The sequence below is a fragment of the Cygnus olor genome, chromosome 7, assembly GCF_009769625.2.
Source record: "Cygnus olor isolate bCygOlo1 chromosome 7, bCygOlo1.pri.v2, whole genome shotgun sequence".
Classification (NCBI taxonomy): Eukaryota; Metazoa; Chordata; class Aves; order Anseriformes; family Anatidae; genus Cygnus; species Cygnus olor.
The window spans coordinates 1,543,976-1,560,622 of NC_049175.1; the positions used below are offsets into that span (position 1 = coordinate 1,543,976).

Sequence of the window (16,647 nt, forward strand, 5' to 3'; positions counted from 1 at the left end):
ATGTTTGTTTGTTGATTTTGTCTTTAATTCATGGCAATGTAACAAAATAAATGAGATGATTTATGAAAAATTATTATCTTGGATTAGCTTAAGTTTCAGTGCTTTACACCTGCTGATACTGAAGGTCTTCCACAGAAGAAGCTCTTGCTCTTCAGGTCATAGAATTATTTTTGGTGTAATTTTACTCACATGAATGTTTTCACAGCATATGTATTTTCCACATCAAAAATAGCCTGGCCTAAGTCTTTAAAAAGGATGCTATAGTCTACTTTCCTTTCTCTCTCTCTCTTCTTTATTTTATTTTATTTTATTTTATTTATATAACAGCAGAAATGAGTAGTCAGTCTCGTATTTACAGCAGGTGAGAACTGTCGTGCCAATCACTCAAATCATGTGCCAATCACTCCACATAAGTCATTTAAGAGTACTGGGCATCTCTTTTTGAGTTTCTCAATGTGTTTTGCAAGAATGATTGTGTCTTGCTTACAGATCATCATCTGATTGTTTAATTGCCCCTCCCTTTCCAGGAGGTGTCTCCCCCAAAGGAGAGAACTCTATTAATTTACTCATTTTAGAGCGTCAGGAAATCTGATGGTTTGAGATCTAGCAGGTAGTAGAAGTTAGTTTTATTAAAAAGTTGCTTATTCCTTGAGCTACTGGGTACTACGAAAAAAGAAAATATCTGAGGAAATGGAAGCTGCAACACGAAGAACAAAGATGGAAAAAAATTTACGATTGACCAAAGAAAAACCCAGAAGAAGGAATAAGTACAGGCATATCTGCATGGGTTGGTTTTCATTTCAATTCCTTCTTGTTCTTTAACAGAACCTTTTTCCTATCCCTCTTTCTGTTTACTTGGGGATGGGGCGATTTAGCATTGGTTATGGGCTAAAAGAGTGCACAGTATCTCTATAGGCCATCACAACAAGGAGTAGATTCTCATTTCTTCTCAAGAAACAGGCTGCTCATGGCTTGGACTGGCATACGCTTTGTTGGGTTAAAAACTGGCTTGATAGCCAGGCCCAAAGAGTTGTGGTTAATGGAGTTAAATCCAGTTGGAGCCCAGTCACTAGTGGAGTCCCCCAGGGCTCAGTATTAGGGCCAGTTCTATTTAATATCTTTATCGATGATCTGGATGAGGGGATCGAGTGCACCCTCAGTAAGTTTGCAGATGACACCAAGTTAGGTGCATGTGTCGATCTGCTCGAGGGAAGGAAGGCTCTGCAGGAGGATTTGGATAGGCTGGACCGATGGGCTGAGGCCAACTGCATGAGGTTCAACAAGGCCAAGTGCCGGGTCCTGCACCTGGGGCGTAACAACCCCAAGCAGAGCTACAGGGTGGGAGATGAGTGATTATAAACCTGCCTGGCAAAGAAGGATCTGGGAGTATTGGTTGATAGTCGGCTGAATATGAGCCAGCAGTGTGCTCAGGTGGCCAAGAAGGCCAACAACACCCTGGCTTGTATAAGAAACAGTGTGGCCAGCAGGACTAGGGAAGTGATTGAGTGATTGTCCCCCTGTGCTCGGCTCTGGTGAGGCCACACCTTGAGTACTGTGTTCAGTTTTGGGCCCCTCATTACAAGAAGGACATGGAGGTGCTCGAGAGAGTCCAGAGAAGGGCAACGAAGCTGGTGAGGAGTCTGGAGAACAGGCCTTAGGAGGAACAGCTGAGGGAGCTGGGATTGTTCAGCCTGGAGAAGAGGAGGCTCAGGGGTGACCTTATCGCTCTCTATAGGTACATTAAAGGAGGCTGTAGCGAGGTGGGGGTTGGTCTATTCTCCCACGTGCCTGGTGACAGGACGAGGGGGAATGGGCTAAAGTTGCGCCAGGGGAGGTTTAGGTTGGATATTAGGAAGAAATTCTTTACTGAAAGGGTTGTTAGTTAGCCATTGGAATAGGCTGCCCAGGGAAGTGGTTGAGTCACCATCCCTGGAGGTCTTTAAAAGATGTTTAGATGTAGAGCTTCTTAGTGATATGGTTTAGTGGAGGACTTGTTAGTGTTAGGACAGAGGTTGGACTAGGTGATCTTGGAGGTCTCTTCCAACCTAGATGATTCTGTAATTCTGTGATTTGCTTTGGTTGCAGGGCTGTGGGGAATCAGCTTTGGTTAGGTAGGTAGCTGCAAGAGGCTCTGTGTCAGCCTCACTAGGGCCTGCACACCATTTGGTTTCCCAAATTTGCTTTCTGTTTTGCTTTCCCAATTTCCCACCATTGTTGGCTTTCCCAAATTTACTTTCTGTTTGTCCTCTCATTACTGAAGTGCCAGGCTTTCCATTGTTCATTGGTGTTCCTCTGAGGTAAGAGACTATCTGGATGTGCATATTTATCAGCTTGTTTAAGTGTCGGCCCCTATGTGGACCTGTCGTTTTAACCGTATCCTAGAAGCTGGCTTAAGTTACTTCCCCCTAATTGTTTAAGCCAAACTGAAAGAAGGCCACTTAAAACTGCTGGGGGGTGGGGGAATTAAAAGGCATTCAATTTGTCAGTCTAAAGGATCCTGGCAGTATGGGACTCGTCTGCCTGCCCTCTTAGGGCTTTCCAGATGTCCTGCTTGCATAAGGGCAGTTGTATGTTAGTAAACAAAAGGTGTACCTAGCCTAATATTCCTGCCACTGAGATAATGAATTAAGCAATGAATTAGGCAAGGCATGCCTAACAAGGAGTGTGAGAACAGAGTGAGCTTAAATGATGCCTCTGTTTGTAGCTCAGGCATTTTCTGACTCCAACAAGGTCATACAGCTATATCTAATGGATTAGTAATTAGTAATTCTCACAGGATTTCTCTTCCACGAACCAGTCTACATCCCCCTGGAGCCCAAATAAACATTAAACATCTTGTGGCAAGAATTTTCACTGAATGACGCTCCTTTGGTGGGGAGAAAAAAACAAAAACAAAAAACAATAAAACATGCCCTGCTTTGCTGGTTCTGAACTTGTTTCCTGCTAGCTTCACTTATTTCCCTCCCTTTCCCTGCTGTTTATAATTTTATAATCTCTGCTGTATCCCTTTGGTCAATTTGTTTTCTGAATGAGGAGTTCTAGTTTACCTAGTTGATCATTGTTAGGCTTTTGTTAAGGCTTGCTCTCTACTGAATTTCTAATGCTCGAAGGCCTGCATCTTGTGGGGAGGGCAGACAATGACTTCAGGCTTGGGCTAGAAGTGAACCTAAAATTATCCAAGATGTTTGATGGAAACTGATACGCACACTAGATACTTGCTCTCTTTTTGATGGTCACATATATTACTTAATCAAGTAATTGTGATTATAATGTATGGAAAGATAAGCAGGGTTTGTGTTCAAATAGTATGTTCTTGCAGTAGTGTTTTTTTTTTTTCAAGCAATGCCAATAAAGCATATGATTCACTCATGTCAGTCATGCATACGTATGTTTGTACTCATTCAAAGCAGTGATAGGTAAACAGCAAGTGGAAGGAAACAGCTGAGTGGCATGTATGTGAGAGCTGTTGTGTTACAAGTGGAAGCAAGCTCATTTAGAGCAAGCACACCTGCATTGGATGTATGTGTGCTGGGGGATGAGGGCGAGGGCCAGGCTGTAGGAAGAAAGGTCAAGGATAAAACTGATAAATTATGCCAGGCTTGAAGGCATTCCTTCTTGGTGCTGTGAGGTGCAGAAGATATGCTGTGAGATACAGAGTGAACATGGGAAAGACAGGGCAACAGACTCTAGCTACAGAAGCTTGCAGTGTTCATACAGAGGAGTTCATGCACTGCTGTCTTGGATTATGTCTGTTTTGTTTCATAAAGCAAGTGACTCAGTACTTTTTCCCTTAGGGTGGGGCAGTAGTCATTTTCCTGTGTTGCTTAAAAAATAACATTAAGCCAAACCATGACTAAAGTATTAATACTAAAAAGAAATCCAGCTGCCTGATGTAACTTAACTTTTATTCTGAATGGATTTTTCTATTATAGGTATGAATAATAAACATCTGCTTTTAAATAATGAAAAATTTATGCCACAATATATTTTTACTTCGAGACCTCTGTCTATTCCCAACCTCTGTTCCAGTGCACAGTAAGACAGGCTAGTTGTCTACTGTTATTTATTCTCTCAGCATGTGGTTTTCTTTCTTGATTCATCAATACATTCCCTCACAGGCCTGCCAAGCTGGCATCTTTAAAAACATCGGAATTAAGTGTACTAGCCTCTTGGGTCTCCTGCTGTGAAAGTATTGGATTTAAACAGAAGTGAATTAGTTGCTTATCTTTTGATACAACTAAAAGATGCTGATTGGCATTACGCTGGGCCTTAAAGTTAATATGCTTTTTTTTTAATAAGCTGGGAAGTTGCTGTTGTACCATGTGTTATGGTAAATCAATAGTGTTTGTTAGTATATAGTGTTCATACTACACAAATGTAACATGCAGTTCTGAATCACTTTGACTTTTTGGTGTTTTGATGAGGGCATAGCCCAAGCAAGCACGGGAGAGCAGGGCTCCCGGGCCTAGCCAGCAGTGACCCGTGCCGGCGACCGGGGTTGCGGCAGATCTGCCATGTCACTGCCGGTGGTCCCCGTGACGGCCCAGCACTGCGTGAGGAAGCCTCCCGAGGGCCGCAGCCCGCCTCGAGCTACGCCGTGCTCGGCTGTGGGGTGCGGAGGGGCCTCGCCCCCCCGAGGGCCCTCACCCCCCCCGCAGGAGGGGGTGTTCGTGAGGCGCCGGGCGCGGCCGTTGCCGCCCTCCCGCCGCAGGCCCCGCCCTCCCACAGGTCCCTCGGGGCCTCCGGGGCTGCCCGACCGAGCGCCTGCGGCCCGCGCCGCCCCCCGTGGGGCTTCCTGCTGGGTGCCGCGTCCCCCCCCGCCGTTCCGGGAGCGTTTCCCCGGGCGGCGGCGGCCGCGGCCGGGCGGGCGGAGGCTCGCGGCGTCGTGTGGCGGGGAGGCGGCGTGCGGGGCGGCCCCGGCTCGTTGGGGTCCTGCGGGGCGGCGGCGGGCGGGCGGATCGGTGTCTCCTTCACTTCGCCCTCCAGTGCCAGCGCCTGCAGCAGCGCGGCCTCCTCACGGCGACGCCCGCCCGCGCCCCCGGCCCCACTCCGCCCGGCTCCGCCGCCCTCCTGCGCCAGCCAGGTGCCGCCCGGGGCCGAGGGGGCGGCGAGCGGGGCTGGGACGCGGGGCAGGGACTCGGGCTCGTTCCCCGGCGGCGGGGCAGGATCGGCCGTGCGGGTGCGGGGGGTCGCCACGAAGCCCCTCGCCCAGCCGCGGGCGCGGCGCCGCGGGCCTGCGGCTGTGCCCGGGCGGCGGTTACATAAGGGGCGGGGGTCAGGTCGGGATGCCCAAGATGGCCGCGCCGAGGAGTTCACCTTGCGGCTGGGCCGGGCAGGGTGTGGAGGGGCCCGAGCGGGGCCGGCCCTGCCTGGGGAAGGGAGAGGAGGGGGGCCCGGCCTGTGCCCTCTCCTTCGAGGTGTGGGGGGGGGGGCTTTGCTGTATTCTTGCTGTCGGTTTCTGAGCACGTAGTTAACCTGCAGTTGTTTAATCTTCTCTCTCTTCTCCGTAGAGCCTTTAAATTGGCCTAGCTACGGCTATGCCAGTAGTGTGCCAGCCTCTGAGAAGTAAGTAGGCAGACAGTTAAAGCAAGGGTAATAAGTTTTTTTTTTTTTTTTGTTCTTTGAGTGTTAGAAGCAGTGTAAGTTTAAAGGTTAGTGTATCCGATGTATTTTTAACAAGAATATTTTTAAGAATATCTACTTATCTGTTACTATTTGCAATATTGGAATACAATTTTAGTGTAGTTGCTGCCATTTACAAAATGGGATGAGTGCTAATTTTTTTTTTTTTTCATTACGTGACCTCTAGTTTGATCTTCAATATCCTGAGGTCTAGAAATCTTTATAGAAGTCCTTGGCATTCGTTTAATTACAGGGTGCGACACAATTTCGAAATACTACCTCGAAGGAAAGTTGTCATGTAATCATTCTGACAACATTTATACATTTTTTTCTGTTCTTGTTTTTTTTTTGTCCTTTTACGTTAGTAGAAGGCATATTTGTGGATCTTGAGTAACAGATTCTTTACGATTTTTTAATGATTTTTTTAAAGAAGGATAAAATGAAACAAGGATTATGGTGGAGCTCTTACTTGATACCAGTGCATTCTGTGTTTATGAAATGAGGAATAAGATCTGACAGTTGCTTTCACAACCAACATATTGTCATTAAGAGTTACCTATATTTTAGGCACTTCTAATTAGTAGTTTACATGAAAGGCAGTTTAAAACAGGATTGAAGAAAAGTACTTCTGGTTGTAAGAGTTTGCAGACCTAGCTAACTTACCAATTCTAGAGGAAACAGGAATGATTTTTTTGGCCCTGTTTTCATTTAATGAGCTTTCTCATGATGACACTAGGTTATCAAGTGTTTAGTATACCAAAAACTAACTTGTGCTTTTTCCGTTTTTCCTCTTGCACCGCTGTTAGTAAAGAAGTAGAACAGTAGTGTGAAGGTCATAAACTGTTTTAACTTTTAGTCATAAAACTTGGATCTGTAGACTGGAATGTCTGACAAATATTGGTCAGCTCCCTCACATAGGGAGGAAGCTTAACTTGGCTGGATAAAACAGCAACATCCTTTCACTGCAGTATTTCTTTAAATTTAGACAGATACCAGTTTGTTAACCTTGCAGGCCTTTATGGCTTAATACAAATATCTTCTCTGTAATGATTGTCTAGTCAGATTGGAAGTATTTAAGACAAGAAAGAAAAGCTCATTTGTGCTGTCAAAGTATGCCTATGATAAAGGCTAGAGACCTATTCAGAGGAAAAGTACACAGCTAAACCTTCTCTATGTTATTTTAAACTACTAATGAATTGTACAGCAGGGATTTAGAGTGTGGGAAGACTACTGTTCCCATAATTTCTTGTAATTTGGTCCTACATCTCCTAGTTTTTATTGAATAGATTATAGAAACCATTTTCTGTGATGACACTGGGACTCGTATCTGTTCTGCTGTTGAATCTTTTCCTGAAGCTTATCTTAGTTACTGTGGACTTTAACTTGGGCTAAGCCTTTTCAAGATTCAATCATGTTCAAGTAATTTTTTTAGCAGACAAATTACTCTGTTAAGAAGTCGATTTTCTTTATACTCTCCAGTAAGTGCTGGATGTCTTTCTCTACTGGCTTGGATGTAGAGCTTAGCATTCCTTACTAAAGATTTATTTATTTATTTTTAGCTAAACTGTAAATGTATATGATTTTGCGATGATGCAGTTCAAGTCTTCCTCTTATGTTTCAGGAAGATGGAGAGAGGTACTCTGGACAACTAGCGAAGAAATTTTGGAGAAACGATGTTTAGGCACAAGGCTCTTTCTTACATGCTAAAAAGCTTTTTAAATAGTAGCAGTTGATTACAGTTAGGCAGGTAGAATAATCAGTTTTTTTTTTTTTTTTTGTGGATACTATTCTAAAACAGTCTGTTTAGTGGAATGATGCCCTAAAGGAAATTATTCCAAATCAGGAATACCTTGCCTGATTCAGGCAAGTTTTCCTTTTATGCAGATAAGACAAAAAAAGATGAAAGGTGACTTTAAAAGAAGAATAAAAAACCTGCCTCAAATCCCCTATTTAATACATTCATAACGATGTGCAGAAGAAAATATAAATCTTATTTAAAATTACTTTTTAAAACTGGAAGTCATCTTTTCAGCTTTCAGTTGAAAGTTAATATATAAGAGTACTGCCCTTGTTATTTTTTTAGGTTCTAAAGATGTTTTTCTGCTTACTTTAAAACAAAACCCATGCAAGAGCAGGATGAACAGTGAATTACGTTCATCTGGCTTTCAGCAAAACAAATGACTGACTAATTTTAAAAGATAAGACTTCTCATTTTGTTTCTGCGTTAAGGCTTTTTATTGTGTTTGTCTAGTTAGTGTTTTCCCCTTTGTTTTTTGCCCCTTTGGAGAAAATTACTAACTCTTTGAAATATGCTCCATTTTCTGTATTTTAAGACTTTAAAATACAATGCCCCTACTTAAGATCTTTCGCTGTTGAAGTAGGGGGAAAGCAATCACCTGAGGAAGATACAGATAGAAAGCATCTTCATGGGGAGGAGGAGCACCATACGTACAGCCTGTGTGGGACCTTAGGCTGGTATCCAGAAGGCTGGGGGACTGGGTCATGGCTAGTCTTGAATGATGGGTTCTTTAACAGTGAGATTGCCAGAGGCTCCCTGTCTGAGAAGCTCTCCTTAAAAGTCATTTTCTCACTGACCCAGCACTCCTACTACTGTTCGTTTTAGGCTAACAAGAGCCACCCCCCCCCCAACATAAGCTCTTATACTTTGTAGGGTGGAAGACCTTCATTTGAGTGATGGCTAGGTAATGTCCCTCAAAGATCCCTTCCAAATCTTAGGTGTACTATTTAAAATACGGGGCAAAGCAGACACTCGTGCTTTCACATTTTGAAAGTGAAACCTTGTAGGTCTTCTCAGATAACTTTCATAAGCATCTGTTAAATTTGGCTTTGTAGGACTTGCAGAAATAAGTCTGAATTAGTTTTTCATATTTCCGGTTTCCTGGTTTTCACTGGTTACTGCCAGCTCTGGAATTGTGAGCTATTAGCTTGTGGTAATTAAAGGTGTGTGGTGAAGTCGACTTGAAAAGTGACAATTTCTCATCAATAATCAGGTTACATCTACCCAGAAAACACAATGTTCATGGTGAACATCACTGAAAATCTGTGTGTGTTTCACAGAACATTGTAATTGTTTGAACCACTTGTCTGTTAACTGCCTTCGTGGATAAATCTGCCTTAAAGAAAGCATCTTTAAGAGTTGTGGTAGCACTTTGTGTATGGTAAAAGATTGACTATTAATTACCGTCATTACCTTTCAGCTCCAATGGCAATTCCTCCGTCGTATGCAGACCTTGGCAAATCTGCCAGAGATATCTTCAATAAAGGATATGGTAAGAATAGTGCCTCTTACAAAATACAGCATGGTCTGTGTTGCAGCAGTGAATTGACTATTTTATCTTGCATGTAAAGCTGAATGTTAATATACCTGTGTTTCTGAGGAGGGTATGTTTCTTTTGTGTCATTACTGTCAGCTAATAACAGATCACTGGAGGCTTTTTGTGGGCTGTTTTGATGTGAAGTCTGTTAAACCTCACTGCCTCAGCCACATAGGTCAGGAAAGAGGTATACAAGTATGCGAGACTGAGCATTCACTGTTACTTAGCTTAGGAGCACATTTCCTCTACTGATCTTTGTGCCACAGCATTTGTTGGTATAGAAAGGAGATATATGTGTGTGTGTGTGTAAGTAATGTTACCACTGTAATATTGTAGTGCTTTTGGAATAGCAAGAGGAGTAGCTATCAGGATAATAAAATTCTTCAAAACTTGTAAATGCTTAATAGGCAGTTGCAAGTAAGCAGATTTTAACTATGCAGTGCTGTGTATTTCTAGTCTTTAGGAATTCAGGCAGGGTCTTTTTCACCAAGATCACCACTCAGGTCTGAGGGTAAGAATGTGAAATGTATAAATTGTATAAACCTACTTACATTTCAAGTCCAATAGCTGTGCATTTCCTAGTGATTTTCCTTTGAGATCTTTCTTCCTCTTAGTGTTCAGACACAATTTTACGCATTAGGATAGCTCTTCAAATGACATTGAGTACAGAGTAGATGCTATTGAGGGAACACAAGAGAATGCATCTTGTCAGTAAATACGTTTACTTTTGGATATTATCTTGTTAGTTAGATATGCAATGTACAATTGAGCAGCTACTCCCTGCTTACTATTTGGTGATGACAGAACAGAACTGGCTTCTTCTTACGCCTCCTCTAGCTGCAGTAGTATCTGAAATTTGAGTGTTACGGAAGTCAGTCTATGGTGGTTTTTGTATATGTATATACACAGCAGTCTCAGCAGTGAGGTTGGGAAAACAGCTTCCTGGAAAATGTACCTTGTCTTAGTTAAAGCACAACTTCTTAACTTTGACTTCTGTTTATTAAGGCTTTGGGTTGGTGAAACTGGATGTGAAAACAAAATCTGCAAGTGGAGTGGTGAGTTTACTTATTCATTGTATTTGGGGGGGATGTATTCTGTTGATTATTTAATTACGGAAGGGCATCTCTCAGATGCTATTAAGTAAATTAGGTTATATTAATGGTGAATGTTTAGTGTAAAATAATTTCAGAAGCACCTAAAGCTCAGACTTCATTCTGAATATAACACTGGTATTGCAGTACGGGCCAATAAATAAAATCAGTTGTCTAGTAATCTTTGTAAAACGGGTTGTTAGCTGTCCTTCATCTTATGCCTGAAGGCTAACAAACAGCAGACATATATGTATGTATGTGTTTATATATACATATCAACTGCAGTACAAAGAAGTTGTTTTTGGTACTGTTTGTTTTTTGAAAATTTTGGCATCTTAATGCCTGTATGAAATAGTTGGCAGTGAAATAGCACTTCGAATCTGTGGCCTTTCTTTAAAGGTGATAAGGGGCTGCAGTGATGTTCCGTGCAAGATGACTTGGTCATGCAAGCAGTGCCTTCTATTACTTTTATCTATTTCTAGAGCAGACTTTGCAAGGTGTAAAGGTAGATCCCTGGTGCCTATCAGAACAGGAAGTTTTAACAATAAGTAGCTGTCAGAGGTGTGTGTGTTACGTGCTGTGTTTGCAGAGCCCTATGATCCTATTATAGTTGTAATGTTTCTTATTTCAGCTCCTTTCTGTAAAGGACTACCAGTAATAACTGCTAAAACTTTCTGCAGAATACAGGCTCCCATGTGAATCCAATATCAGTTGCAAGGCATCATTCCCAGCAGGGGAATGTGTTGTCAAGTATTAAAGATTCTTGGTTTGGCTTTTGGTTTGCTTGTTAAGAGTATCAAATGTAACCTTATATTTCAGGAACTCTTTTCCTTTTGAGGAGAATGCTTATGGTAACTACAGGCTTGCTTTTGAGTTACTTTATAAACCAATATGTTTTGTAATGCTGGTACAAACATTGCAGTTGAAATGGGGGCAAGGAGGTGGGGAGTCCTCTATGTGGACGTGAATCACCTGGCTATTAGTTCATGTTATGTCTGTCCCCCAAGTTGTCTGTTGTTGTTCAACTTGTTACATGGCATAACAAGATCTTAATGTTTGGTGAAGAAGGGTCTTTTCTCTTTTGTCACTGTGTAAGGCTTTCATGATCACGTGTATCTTCAGTGTAACGTCGACACTGTCCTTTTCTAGGAATTCACAACATCTGGTTCTTCGAACACAGACACTGGAAAAGTGAATGGGAGCTTGGAGACCAAATACAAGTGGGCTGAGTATGGGCTGACTTTCACAGAAAAATGGAACACAGATAACACTCTGGGAACAGAAATTGCAATTGAAGATCAGGTAATAGATTGGGAAAGTATTCAGTTCATTTATGTAAGTGGCAGAATTGAACTTATAGCTTTGTCTTCTCTCTCTTCAATTAGATTGCCAAAGGCTTGAAGTTGACATTTGATACAACTTTCTCACCAAATACAGGGTAAGAATTTTTAACACTTTTACTTTGTGACTACCTACACCCATGGTTGGTAAATAGCCATCTGGTGTGTCAAATCAATCATTATTGATCCAAATTAGCGAATCCCAATGCTACTAAAGGCTTCTGCTCTTCAGCATCACATCTTGTTCTACAGGCTTAGCATTGTACACTTCACAACAGCCTGCTTTCCTCATTTTCTGGGATAGGAATACTTAGTTGGAATATTACAGGAGGGATGAAGATGTTTCTGTCTTTATAACAATGCATGTTTTGATGATTTTTCTGTATTTTTGGTGGGTTACCTATCCTTTGACCCAGTCTAGAGGAAGCACGTGCATGGCATTTAGATGCATTCTGTTGAGGCATATGGCTCAAATTTGGCAGTTCATTGAGGAAGGATCAAGCCCTATCTTAAGATAACCTTTTCTCTCTTTCAGAAAGAAGAGTGGTAAAATTAAGTCAGCATATAAACGTGAATGCCTAAACCTAGGTTGTGATGTTGACTTTGACTTTGCTGGGCCTGCAATCCATGGTTCAGCTGTCTTTGGTTATGAAGGCTGGCTGGCTGGTTATCAGATGACTTTTGATAGTGCCAAATCAAAATTGACAAGAAACAACTTCTCTGTGGGTTACAAGACTGGAGACTTCCAACTGCACACTAATGTGTAAGTACTTAAAATTGTGTACAGTTTTACAGAAGCAGGCTTTCTTTACCCTTTCTTCTAGTCAGAATACAAATGCCTTTCAAGCACCTCTTGGTATTTCAAGCAATTAAGCAGTGTGCTTTTTTGAATAGCAAACTTAAATAAATGTTAGTTTGTCTCTTTTCAAAATAGTAAGTACTCATAGCTTATCGTTTAAAGCATAATATATGCTACAGTTTTCCAGATGCTGAAATCAAAATTTGAAGTGCAGTACGCATAACTCCCGGATATGTCGAGCTGATCATAATGCTGCTTCTAGTTTTCCCAATACATTGAACTGTATCTGACTATAATATAAAGGTAGTAGATTTGTTAGAGGTAGCAGTTAGCCTTGAGCTATTTAAGTAGGTCAGAATTAGTTTCTGGAGCAAGAATAGAGCTTTGCTGTTGGACATTTTGAGTAGCTTCTTCATCTTGCATATATGGGATGTGTGTGAAATGCGTAGAGTGCAACTGAAGTGTGTGGCATCTTGGTTTTGAACTTCATTCAAATTGCTGCGTTTAGAGATCTTGGATGTCCTTCAGAGCAAGCTGATCATAATCTACTGAAGAATATGGTGTTCTCAATCTAATACCAACTGCCATTGTTTCAGTGTGTTTATGTAGGACATAACACTTCTATTTCAAAATCAAGCTATTTTGGAAAGAGATGAGAGGGATTGTTCTGTCTGGGTTTGTGGAAGTTGAGGCAGGGGAAGCTACAAAATACCTTAGTCTAAGCTGTAAGAATTCCATTTCTGTTCAGTAACCTCAAATAGTGTGACAAATTTTTAAAAAGATCTTTGAATTCATTAGAAACATCAGGTATGTTTAGTAATCAAATTCAGAATGCTTATTTCCTCATAACTAACGTTTATCTATTAGGTTAAGGATGTAAACTGGATTTTTGTCCAAGTACTTAAAATTAATTGGAGAATTAGCTGTGGCAAACTGAAAAATATTTTCATGGATTATTGCAGTTTAATTTTGCCATGAAACTTTTTTCATCTCCCTTAACCCGATCTAAAAGTGTGAAACAATTCAAACTTTCTGACTCTTGTTTTGAATAGGACAAACTGTTTTTTTAAAGTTGGGATTAAGTAGATATAAGGAGCTAACTTTTTTTTTTATATTTGTGCAGCAATGATGGTTCTGAATTTGGTGGGTCAATTTACCAGAAAGTGAGTGACAATCTTGAAACTGCTGTAAACCTGGCTTGGACAGCAGGTAGCAACAGCACTCGCTTCGGTATTGCAGCTAAATACAAGTTGGATTCCACTGCTTCTATCTCTGTAAGTATGTCTCTAACCAAAAGGGTTATTCTAAACAGCAGCTTTTCAGTTCCTGAGCATATGTGCATTATTAGTACAAAAGATAATTGGTCAAAAAGTGTAGTAAGAGCTACTGTTACAATTCAGACAGTTATGATTAAAACAAGCAGTATTTAAATCACGTTACTTTGCATATAGCAACATCTCTTTTAGAATCTGACTCTCAAATGTTGCCCTGCTCTGCAGGACTTCACATGTATATATCAAAAAAAAAAAAAAACCACCACAAACAATGCAACCTGCATATCTGACCCTAAGCTTACAGATCTTTTTTGAACAGTTTTTTGGAAACACTCCAGTTCTCATGGTGAGAACTGGTAAGAGATGCTGGTTGAAAAGACTATATTGCAGAACAGCTTTGCTCATTATGAGGTTGGAATCACTCTGTAGAGGAAGTGATGCTGACTGAGAGAATTTTTGCACATAATCTTTATGATGTTATGAAGTGACCTCTGCTTGACTGACTGGTCCTGCAAAATACTAATGGAGGTTTCTTCAAATGTGTCTTGTTTTGGGAAACTGGTGGTGAGTTATTATGGCCTTCTGAAAAAAATGGGTGCAAGTTCACCTGCCAAACTACCTTCCAGTAACAGTTCTCCCTGTTCCTGCGACCTGTCTACACTTAAATAGGTTTCAGTTTTTCAGCTTAAGTTGTGGGGCATAGGCATAGCTAGAGAGACAGCTTAGTAAGCACAGAGATAATGAAAAAAGTAATACTGGGTTTGGTTAGTAAGTTCTGGCTCCTGAATGGTAATGAAGAACTCTTCAGTTATGTTTCAATTGTTTGTTTGTTTGTTTTTCTCCAGGCAAAAGTCAACAATTCTAGTCTAGTTGGAGTGGGTTACACCCAGACCCTGAGGCCAGGTAAGGACTTTCACATGCATGACTTTCGTATACATATCTTCCGTGCATCACAGAAAAATTGAGATCTATGTATTGATATGCAACTACTTTGATTCTACAGAATATCTTTGTCTGTAAAACAAAGTAGGTGTTTGACAGCAGGTTATGGTGCACGTTAACATTTAGATAAACAAGACAGATAACACTGTATCTAATGGTATTTCTGCATAATATTACTCATTGATTTGTTTAGCAGTTCACTATTGTGTTTGAAAACTTAGCTTTAAGGCTGTGCAAGCAGTCTTTTCTAGCTTTGCTTTTTCCAGTCCTATTGTACAGAACAATAGCAGATCTTGAAAAATGATTAATAATCGAAACAGCACGCTTTCTGATCTACGTGTTCAGAAAAAATCTGAGGAACTGAACGTTTTCTGTTTAAATATGAAAACACCCATTAATGCTACATTACTATTGGTTAGTTACTCGTTTGAAACCTAGTAAAATACATAGTTTTCATTCCCTCCCTTCCTTGGCGCAAGTGTCTGTCGTTCTATGCATAGTTTCTCTCTTTCATGCATTTCTTAATGTAGAAGAAGAAACTTTCTGTGCACTTATCAAGTGGAGTCTTTGGATATCTGGTTTATAAAATGGTATTTTAAAAAAGCATCTAGTTTGCTTGATTCACATGACTAGCTTTCAGTATATTTCATGTGTAAATGAATTCTTCCATAGAGTAATTGGGAGCAAAGTAACGAACTGAGAGCTACAACTGGGACTTGTAATGACAGAGGTTGAATTGCAATGAAAGCTACTCTGATTATATGTTGTAAACATGCTCTTTAAAATCTTACAGGTGTGAAGCTTACTCTGTCTGCCCTGATAGACGGAAAGAGCATCAATGCTGGTGGCCATAAACTTGGCCTTGGCCTGGAATTGGAGGCTTAAAAAGGTGAAGAAACTGCTGCAGAGAAGGGATATCAGAAGAATTTGGCCTTAAAATGTATTTCCAATGTGACCAGCAGGCTTTTTTTCCCAAGAAGGATGACCTAGAACAAGAGCTGTATTTGAAGTATTTAGACAGTTACTTGTTAGCTGGTTTCTAGTTAAATTCGTTACCCATCTAGTTACAATTCTGCATTAGTGCAGTCACTTAAACATTATTTAAATGTATTTAACTGTTTAATGCGCTACCCACAAATAATGAAATAGACATTTATGAAAACTGTACAATTGTGTGCATGTTTGTTTTTATGTTCCTTTTAACATTTGATATTGCCATTGAATGAAAAATGGATCAGTGGATGTCTTGAAATGAGGTCAACAGTTCTGTTAAATCACCTTAAATAGATACATTTGGTATCCAGAGACAACTCAAATTATGAATAAATCAAGTACACATACATACTTGTGCCTCAGATATTTTAAGAGTCAAGATAATAGGGTAGTGCTCAGTTAAGTTTTAACTAAAAATAACCCAAGATGTAGTGCTCTGTATTTCTGTGCAATTAAGGACCCACCCCTCCCTTGGGAACATTGAATATAGCCGGTTTTCACCAAACAGTTAAATTCCTCAAGCAAGTCAAATGTTTTTTTTTGTCAGGTAAGGTTTGTCATATCAGATGGTTGAATTCCCTCTGTTGTTCCATGGGCAAGACTTAACTGCATTACTAGTTGGCCTGCTGATGTAGAGAATGCAGAAAGACATGCTTGCCACGTTGAGACATTTAAAAACTGTTCCTTGATGCTTTGCCCAACAGCAGGGGGAGAAAACTCAAACACTTGTTTTGCTTATAATTGTATGAAGTGAGACTTCTCTGCAACTGAATGTAATGGTGTCATGGTACAACAGCCTGCTTAGCCCAACTGCTTTGAAGGTTTCTGCTTAAAATAAATGAAATAAAGACTTAATTTTAAATGGAAATGGAGGAAAACATATCCAATTTTGCTTTCCCATTGACTAATAAATCTTGGTAGATATGATCAGAAATGTGGAATAATAGGAAAAACTTGTAGTTTTTTTCCAGGGTGGCATCTCTTAAAATCACACTCTTAAGGTCAAGCATAAGTAGCTGTAGTTGCTTTTAATGTGAAATATTTTACATGCAGTCACAGTTCTTACATTTAAGAGTAAGGTTTTATTCTATTCAGGGAATTGCTTGGAGTCTGTTTCTTAGTCTCATAGCTGAGAAGGCTATGTCTTTATAGTTGGTCATGCAGCCTGTAGTTCACATACCTTTAAAAGGAAAGGGGCTAGGTTATGGTTGGGAATGTTTGTTTTCCAAACTGTTTGGTTTGTGCTAGGTT

General features: G+C 40.7%; 1 protein-coding gene across 4 annotated transcripts; it reads left to right on the forward strand.

Annotated features, from left to right (window-relative positions):
- The first annotated feature begins 675 nt into the window (after nt 1-675).
- Nucleotides 676-15,741, forward strand: VDAC2 (voltage dependent anion channel 2). Of its 4 annotated transcripts, none has more exons than XM_040563438.1 (10): nt 4,932-5,083; nt 5,511-5,565; nt 8,841-8,912; nt 9,963-10,012; nt 11,198-11,350; nt 11,434-11,486; nt 11,924-12,151; nt 13,311-13,461; nt 14,307-14,364; nt 15,197-15,741. In XM_040563438.1, the coding sequence occupies exons 2-10, from the start codon at nt 5,538-5,540 to the stop codon at nt 15,286-15,288; spliced, it is 885 nt and encodes a 294-aa protein (XP_040419372.1). In that variant the 5' UTR covers nt 4,932-5,083; nt 5,511-5,537; the 3' UTR covers nt 15,289-15,741. The 4 variants fall into 4 exon arrangements, with proteins under 4 accessions (XP_040419371.1, XP_040419375.1, XP_040419372.1 ...); XM_040563439.1 differs by lacking the exon at nt 4,932-5,083 and adding an exon at nt 5,093-5,179; XM_040563437.1 differs by lacking the exons at nt 4,932-5,083; nt 5,511-5,565 and adding an exon at nt 676-787.
- Nucleotides 15,742-16,647: the final 906 nt, after the last annotated feature.

What these genes read in the sequence shown, in the direction of transcription:
- VDAC2 (XM_040563437.1), top strand. Translation starts at nt 691, where the DNA reads ATGGAAGCTGCAACACGAAGAACAAAGATGGAAAAAAATTTACGATTG. An exon ending in ACTTTCTCACCAAATACAGG is followed by an intron (nt 11,487 to 11,923) that starts GTAAGAATTTTT and finishes TCTCTCTTTCAG; the next exon opens with AAAGAAGAGTGGTAAAATTA. An exon ending in ATTCCACTGCTTCTATCTCT is followed by an intron (nt 13,462 to 14,306) that starts GTAAGTATGTCT and finishes GTTTTTCTCCAG; the next exon opens with GCAAAAGTCAACAATTCTAG.